Below are 8,448 nucleotides of genomic sequence, written 5' to 3' on the forward strand. Positions count from 1 at the left end.
TGTCTATTGAACTATTAGTAAGTAGCCTTGCCGAGCCATGAGGCCCATATAGGGTCAGGAGCCTATCTCCTGTTTCTGTATAGCGTGAGGCAGCTTTGATGTACAAGTACACCCCCGGCCTGGACATGACGCTATAGTATGTCGCAGGGACTTATACCCCCCAATCCAACCCTTGATGCTGAGTGTCAGAAGAAGAAAAATAAGAAGAGGGAAAGGGGGCAGAGGGAGAGATCAATCAAAACAGATCTCTATGAATATGACTGAATACTCTGCCACAGTTATTATATTTGTTGCCTTTTAACTGCCTTGTTTTATTGATATTTTCCATGCACCATGCGCCATACTGCATCTGCTGCCTCATCCCACTATGTTGTTTTAACGCATGTATGCACCACAATATGATGCACATTATATATTTCACACTGCCCATATTGATTGATATCATATGACCAGTGTTTCTTCCTTTTGTTTCTTTCACCAAATCTTTCCGTCTTTCGTGAAACTGCAACAACGAAGCTCGTCTGAGAAAGTGAAGCGCGCCGACTTTGATTACACCTGTCAGTTCAGCTGAGTGTTTGTTGTTCTCTCCCTTCAGACAGTACGACCATTCTCCACAGTTTCCCTCAAACGCCTTCTGACTCTCTCTCTCTCTCTCTCTCTCTCTCTCTCTCTCTCTCTCTCTCGATATCTCTCTCTCTCTGGTATTAGTTTCTGTCATTATGTTCTCTGATGTCTATAAATGGACATGATATCCTCCATGTCTACTGACCATCACGCGCGCATGTGCGTACACACACACATACACACACACACACACGCACACGCACATGTACACGTACACACACACGCACGCATGCACACACACACACACACACACACACACACACACACACACACATAGAGAAGGAAATGGGTTCTTAGTAAGACTTAAGACATTCAATCTGTTTCCATTCCACTGTCCTACACACACTCATGCACACGCACACACGCACACACACGCAGTCACGCAGTCACGCACACACACACACACACACACACACACACACACACACACACACACACACACAGTATACACTTTGTGAATTCCTTCGAAACACACTGGAAACTGAGAGCAGATCCCCCTAATGTTAACTCATTCAGGAGTCAGCATCAGCACCTGCACTGCTGCAGTGCTACCATGTCAAGTTTAATATCCCACTCCTTCTCAAACATTTTGTTTTAAAGATGGAGTACCACATTTGTTTGTATTTTTCCAGTTTTACACGTGTCTATGAGGTGACAGTACTTCATTAGACACCCTGGAGTCGTTTTCATGTGCAATGGTGTATCAACTTTGCATTTAGGGTTTCTCCCTGGAGGCTGAACCCTTGACAGTCAAACGGGCAAATGAAATAAAACAGTAATATATAGTGACATCACATTATCAGCCCCTCCCCTGACCCCTCCCCCTTTATCATACAACTACAGCTGTGGGTTTGGCTTCAGTTCAGGTGGATCACCACCCATCACCACCCGCCAGGCAAACCAGGCATACTTAATGAACTGGAAATAGCCGACGGGACAATGGTTCGACACACACACACACACACACACACACACACACACACACACACACATACATCATACAATATGAACTCACATAAACACATTGTCTCGGCTTGTTTGTGTGCACGGCTGCACGCATGTGTGTGTGTGTGTGTGTGTGTGTGTGTGTGTGTGTGTGTGTGTGTGTGTGTGTGTGTGTGTGTGTGATGGCACCAGGATGTGCGCTATAGCTAGGACAAAGCCAGGATGTAAGGGCAGCGTTCACCTCATTACGGAGCGACACATAACAGCTATGATGTACAGGACAAACACACACATGGCGGCTAAAACAGCAGCCGTCTCGTGTATATGCAACGTTTGCAATGTCTGCAGGGCACCCACTGGCCTAGCGGTCCAGGCGCATGCCACATATATATAGGCTCTGGCGTGACAGCGCGTTGCGCGTTCGAGTCCCGTTCATGACAACCTTTGCTGCATGTCTCTCTGTCCGTCTTCACTGTAACTATCAACAAAAGGCACAAAAGCCAGAAACAAATCTTACAAAAAAATTCAACAATGAAAGTTGTCTAATAATGAATGACAACTTGCATGCTAAAAACTGGAGGACAAGTGGATTGTTCCAACACATGGAATTAAACACCCAACTTAACCCTATAATTACTACAAACAACACCACAGGTCAGGCAGCCATTTTCATATATAATCACAGTCGTCCAAGGCTGTGCCTCTTACTATACGACTCTAGTATAGAATACGCGTATCATCATAAAACCTAATAAAGGAAAGCACGAGTAAATAATGTAATATGAATAATAAAAGTAAGGCGAATTCTGACAAATTATTCTGGGGAAGAAACGTTGTTGTATGCGTATCAAACACTCACGGTTGATTTGTTGTCTTTGATAAGCAAGTAAGTCACCTCGATCTGATCATGCGCACCTGGTAGATTAAAAGGAGGTGGTTGGTTGGCCAACTCTGACATTCACTATACAACGAATGAATGAATGAATTAGTTCATTGGTTGTTCATTCCTTCATTCGTTCATTCTTTCATTCATCACCATTACAGCCACAGGAAACTAAAATAACAAAATTAAATTATTCCTTTTCCATTCCATTTGTTTCCTCAAAGACAACCTTCATGTTTCCATGTCTTGACCACTGAGACCAACTACCTTTCAAAATGACCGCACTACATGGTTTAAAACCCATTTTGGGCGGGAACCCCTTTCGGTCTTAGCGTCATGTCATGCTTTAGCTATTGAAAAAATAGCAGATCTACAAGCTCATAGCCTATAGCCACCGAGTGGCGCGCTACGAGCTTGTAGGTCTGCTATTTTTGAAAAGTCGAAGAACGACTGACATGGAAACGTAGATTTTTCAGAAAACTGTCAGGATGTATAGAAGACATTTTTTAGAATCTGATCTCAGGTCAGAATGGGTTAACTGGAGGTTAACGTTTGCCAACCTTTGCACGCCCCTTACCTCTGAAGGTGACACCGGCCTGGGGGTTGGAGTGGCTGAGGCTGTTGGCTCGCTGGAGAACACAGCGCAGCATGGCTGCTATCAATCAATCAATCAATCAATCAACCGGTGGTCCTATACGACTGAAAGATCTCCCTCATAGGCTCCCACCTCCCCGGGCGGGAGGATGCCTATTTAGGTGCAGATGTAATGTTTCAAAGAAGGTATACTGTATATAGGTCCTCAAATTCACCACAGACAATCACCTCAGGTGGTCAGATCGCCCCACAAGTGGTGCGAGAACACCAACACCTCCAGATAAACTGTTAAACCAGTTCGATGGCTGTGTGTGGTGACGAGCGTTCCACTTGAGTGGGAAGAGATTTGTCCCACAAATTAGATATTCCAAACCGTTGGACAAAAGGGGAAGAAAAGTGCAGAGACTTATACTTCCCGACTGTCTGTCGTTAAGTCTGTGAAATTAAAACAAATAGACAGTCCTCGGTTGGCAAAAACGTTTTCAGTGTGGTCAGTACTCTGCATCCTAGACATCCTGAGTCATGGTTTCAGGTCCAGAGACAATCTGAATAGACGTCTTCTAATCCGAAACGTGAAATCTCGACTTTTTCCATGACTCTGTCTCTCATGCTCTGTCCCAAATTTAAAGTCCTCATCAACACCGCTAAATTAAAAAAAGCTTTGGTCCCCCCAGACAGACAGTGTCTTTTACTGACCGGCTGCCTCCTTCCGCACTCCTTCCCACTCTACAGGGTTGGGAGGGAGTGGGACAAGGGAGCATGCCACAGGAACACACACGCACGTATACTCACGCACGCACACCGTCACACACCATCACACACACACACACACACACACACACACGCACGCACGTGCGCACACACACGCACACAGACACACACAGTCCATTGTCACACCCCTCACATCCAGAGGAAATTTCAACATTTCCTGGTCTTCATCCCCTCTCTCTCTCTCTCTCTCTCTCTCTCTCTCTCCCCATGTACCCTCCCCTCCTCCCTGTCTTCCTAGCTCTGTTCTGCCAGTGTGGCTAAAGGGGGATGTAGGTGATGTGTTAGTGAGAGTGTTAAGTATCTCTATATTCTGGTAGTATTCTATTCATTGCCATAGAAGAGTGGGGGTTTTTTTCAGTAACAGGGGGCTCCCACCGTCTCTCCAGCTTTTTAGTAAACAGAAAATACATTTTTGAAGTCGGGATACCAATTTCATCCAATCGGGAACGATAACTCATACGGGATACGCAGCGTGAACAAGTGAAATGGGAAGCGATGACACAAATAAATGAACAGACAAAAATAGAACTAGAACAAAATGGAAACTTTTTAGAATGTAAAATGGTAAATGGTGCATTTATATATAGTGCCTTTATCCAAGGCGCTTTACAGAGATTGCGCATTACATTCACCCATTCATACACCGATGATGCCAGAGGAAACCGCATGCAATCAGGGTTTCAGAGTCTTGCTCATGGACACTTCGACACTAACTCTGGGGGAGCCCGGGTTTGAACTGAGAACATCCGGTCACTCTACCCCCTGAGCCACTGACGCTCACATGGAAGCTGATGAATGGGCACTATAGCTCTCTCCTTAGTGGATTAAATTGTATTTTCTAAAGAGCTTGAGAGATGGGCAGAGACCACTCTATTTAACAAAACAAACACTGTGTATAAGCAATGGTCAGAGCGGTATCTTTTCAACGAGAGAGAGAGAGAGAGAGAGAGAGAGAGACTTTGAGTGCGTGTATTAGGTTCTAACTTCTTATAGAAACAATAGTGGACCGTATTCCCCCATCTGAGTCACAGAGGTAAACTATAATGTGTCACACGTGCGTGCGTTCTCTCTCTCTCTCTCTCTATCTCTCTCAACAAGAAGACCACCCCCAAACAAACAAAAAAACAAAGAAAACAAAAACAATCGATCTCTGTCTTCACCGAGATGCATTTTTCTTATGGTTGGTCTGACTTCGGGGATGTTAACGTTGCCTATAGCAACAGAGGACATTGAATGGGAAGGGACGACTCAGCCGTTTTCCAGAGAGCAATGAGACATGACACAGCATTCTCTCGTATAGGGCCACAGCACAACATTACAGGACTCATGAAAAAACCCACAAATACCACTGTATACAAACTACAAGGACCATGAGATAGAATACTATAGACTTGGACTCTTACAAACTTCATCTGATGATGAGTTCTGAAAATAATCTCTGTATGTGATGTGTTTTTGATGGAAACGTAAATTTAATTAAAAGGTTACTATATAGAGCACTGGGTGCCCACACTATTTAGACTTGAGAGCTATACTTTCAAAATGAAACAGCTCAACAAAATCTACCCGCACCAAAAACTATCCCATTGCTGGAAATTGCGGTGGCCGTTTTCTTTTTTGTATATAACTTTGTAATGCTATACCGACATTTGTGCGCTCTTGAAAACAAAGTATTGCATGGGTGGGTTTGAGCTGATTTATTTTATATCCCCGTTTGATTATCAATCAAGTCACCTTAATTCAAATGGCAGATGCCAAAAATAGTTTGTGGCATGTCATGTGGTCTAGTCCCTGACCCTGCACACCCTTTGTGATCATTCTACAGGTAGATTGCGATCTACATTTTGGGGCTCCCCTGATATAGAGGATATGCGTGTGGCATCATCATACTCGGAAGTAATGCGGAAATGCCTACTGAGTGGCAAAAAAAACAGACTTTCTGGCCTTGACAGCCCATACATCCGAACAGAAAAGTCCTATGCCGTAAACGACATTACGTTAAACACACTTTGCCACTTGATTTGTCACTCGATTTTCCATTCACTTAATGCATGTGCATAACCTATTATTCTGATAATCATTCATTGCTATAGAGTGTTTACAGTATCTGTCTCCCCATCTCTCCAGCTCTTTAAAGGGATCTCTGGCGAATAAGCCAAATATGCCTTGATACATTATATAATTACCCACTGTAACTAAAAATTTAAATTTAAAACGTTAAAAATATATAGGCTATAGGCTATCTACACCCGTCGCAGGTTGATGATGTCAGTTGTCCATCCATAGTCCAGCAAGCCCTATGGAATTTATATGCAAATATAAAACTAGTATTTTTTGTAATTAGTATTCATTATAAATTGTTTTTTATTAGGACATACCAATAACATTCCAATGGGCTTGTCTTGACCACACATGGACAAATGACATAATTTGTTATGATATTAACACAGCATTTCATAAGCACGCACACACGCACACGGACACACACACAGTCTCACACACACACACACAGTCACACACACACCCACACACACGACACGAGTCGACACACAACAAATATTGGAACCGCGTTCCCGCTAATACTGCATATTTGGAAGCACGTCTTAAATTAAAGTGTCAATTTCCCCTCGGGGATTAATAAAGTATTTTCCATTCCATGTGTAGAAAGTAAACATGAGGATTGTGCACGTAAGCCCCGCTTCGGCTCATCATGCATGCATATTTTGTTATGTCACACAAACGGTATGCTTCAATACTGTAAACAGGCATCCTTTTGTAAGGCAATAAATAAATAAAGTCAGGTCATGAGTTCAGATGATGTCAGTGTCACAGCTAATTCACATGATGAAGTTAGGTTCAGTAAGCATTCCATTTGTAAAGAAAAAAACAGAGATAGTGAGTGTGTGAGTGTGTGTGTGTGTGTGTGTGTGTGTGTGTGTGTGTGTGTGTGTGTGTGTGTGTGTGTGTGTATGCGCAAGACTTAATTAATTCGTCTTCACACCTTCATGTTGTAGCCTACTTTACATGCGTGAGGGAGAGGCACGCATGGAATCATCTTCGTGTTTACATGACTGTAGAAATTGTCCACTGGAAGCACGTGTCTTACTCGTTCACTCACTGTAGTAGTATTCCTCGGCTCAAAGCCAAACATTGTCTTCTTAATATACTAAAATAATTCACTCCTGAATTCTTTTCCTGACGGTTTACTTCTCAAAAACCCAAAAAGAAAGTTCCGGTTTAGGTAAGATGGTAAGAAAATGATGTGCTTCTAAACTCCAAACTGACTGACTGCCTGCTCTCTACTCTGTCACTGAACAACACAGCTGTCTAAAATAAAATAAAGAAAAAGCCTGGGCGCTACACTTCCTCTGCCGACCTAAATAGCCTATACCGGCACTTCAAATAGCCGTTCTATCAAGCTTACTTCGTGTCAATGTAGATTGGCTAGTTGAACTAATTTAAAATGTTTTCCAAAATAAGTTTACTGAATAGGCCGGGGCGCAATATAGGGCCCACAGACTAGAGAGAGAGAGAGAGAGAGAGAGAGAGGGAGGGAGGGTCCGAGGGAGCTAGGGAGGGAGAGATAGATCACCGATAGAGAGAGACACAGAGGCCCAGGGGATAATTTTGCTGACAGAGCGGTAGTGGTAACTATAAACACAGCCATGCTTTACTGGACACACACACACACGTACAGTGTAGTACCCCACACACACACACACACACACACACACACACACACACACACACACCTCACACAGCCTCTCCTCCGTCCCTGCATCACTTATCTAATGTGTGTCTCTGCTCATCTCCTCCTATATTTCTCATCCTGTCTCCTATCAGTACTCTCTCTCTCTCTCTCTCTCTCTCTCTCTCTCTGCCCCACCCCGAACAAACTGGTATAGCAATGAAAGATGACTAGCGCAGACCTTCCAATAATAACCTCAGCTGTTTTAAAGGAGCAGAGAGAGAGAGAGAGAGAGTGACAGAGAGTCAGACAGCATAAAGTATAGCTTGTTTTTGCTGTCTAAATAATATTGTTTCTGCGTCACAATGCCATGTGCTGTACCATCATTCCTAACCACATACCATGCATATCATTTTAATGAAGCATACATTGTGATGTTGTCTTTGAAGACCTTTTTGTTGAATTCATAAAAATAGTTGTCCACACTCCTCCACACAGAGGCTTATTATATAGCTCAGACCTGGACACAAACACATCCTCCTCCCTCCTTACCATCATAGGTGACGGTGCAGTAGGCATCGCTGACGTCATCGTCGGGAGTCGTAAGATGCTCCGCGCACAGGATAAACACACGCAGCATGGCTCACATGCAGGCTCATGCACGCATGAATGGAACACACACACACACACACACACACACACACACACACCCAAACACTCACAGAGCTCCGTCAACTCCAGCAAAGCAACAATAGGTCCATATATGGGTATATAAATCCTTAGAGCGAGGGATGAGGTGAGGTATCCATAGAGAATAGAATGAGGGAGAGAGAGAGAGAGATAATGTGAATATGAAGAGAGAGAAAGTGGCGAGGAATATAGTGTGTGAGAGGAGTCCGGGTAATGTTGCTGCTCTCAGCTGTCTCGCCTCTCGCCCTCTCAG

General features: G+C 43.7%; 1 protein-coding gene across 6 annotated transcripts in view; it reads right to left on the minus strand.

The window, feature by feature from the left end:
* Nucleotides 1-8,448, minus strand: part of dysf (dysferlin, limb girdle muscular dystrophy 2B (autosomal recessive)) — a 137,693-nt gene extending 129,245 nt beyond the window's left edge. For 5 of the 6 annotated variants that reach the window (XM_080792847.1, XM_080792846.1, XM_080792850.1 and 2 more), the window contains exon 1: nt 8,058-8,448. In XM_080792847.1, coding sequence (XP_080648973.1) covers nt 8,058-8,145 — 88 coding nt within the window. In that variant the 5' untranslated portion in view covers nt 8,146-8,448. Of the gene's footprint in view, nt 1-3,029; nt 3,496-8,057 lie in introns of those variants that run through there. The other variant, XM_080792845.1, reaches the window with a different exon arrangement.

Source organism: Protomyctophum bolini, assembly GCF_963924005.1.
Source record: "Protomyctophum bolini genome assembly, chromosome: 20".
In the NCBI taxonomy this organism is placed as follows: Eukaryota; Metazoa; Chordata; class Actinopteri; order Myctophiformes; family Myctophidae; genus Protomyctophum; species Protomyctophum bolini.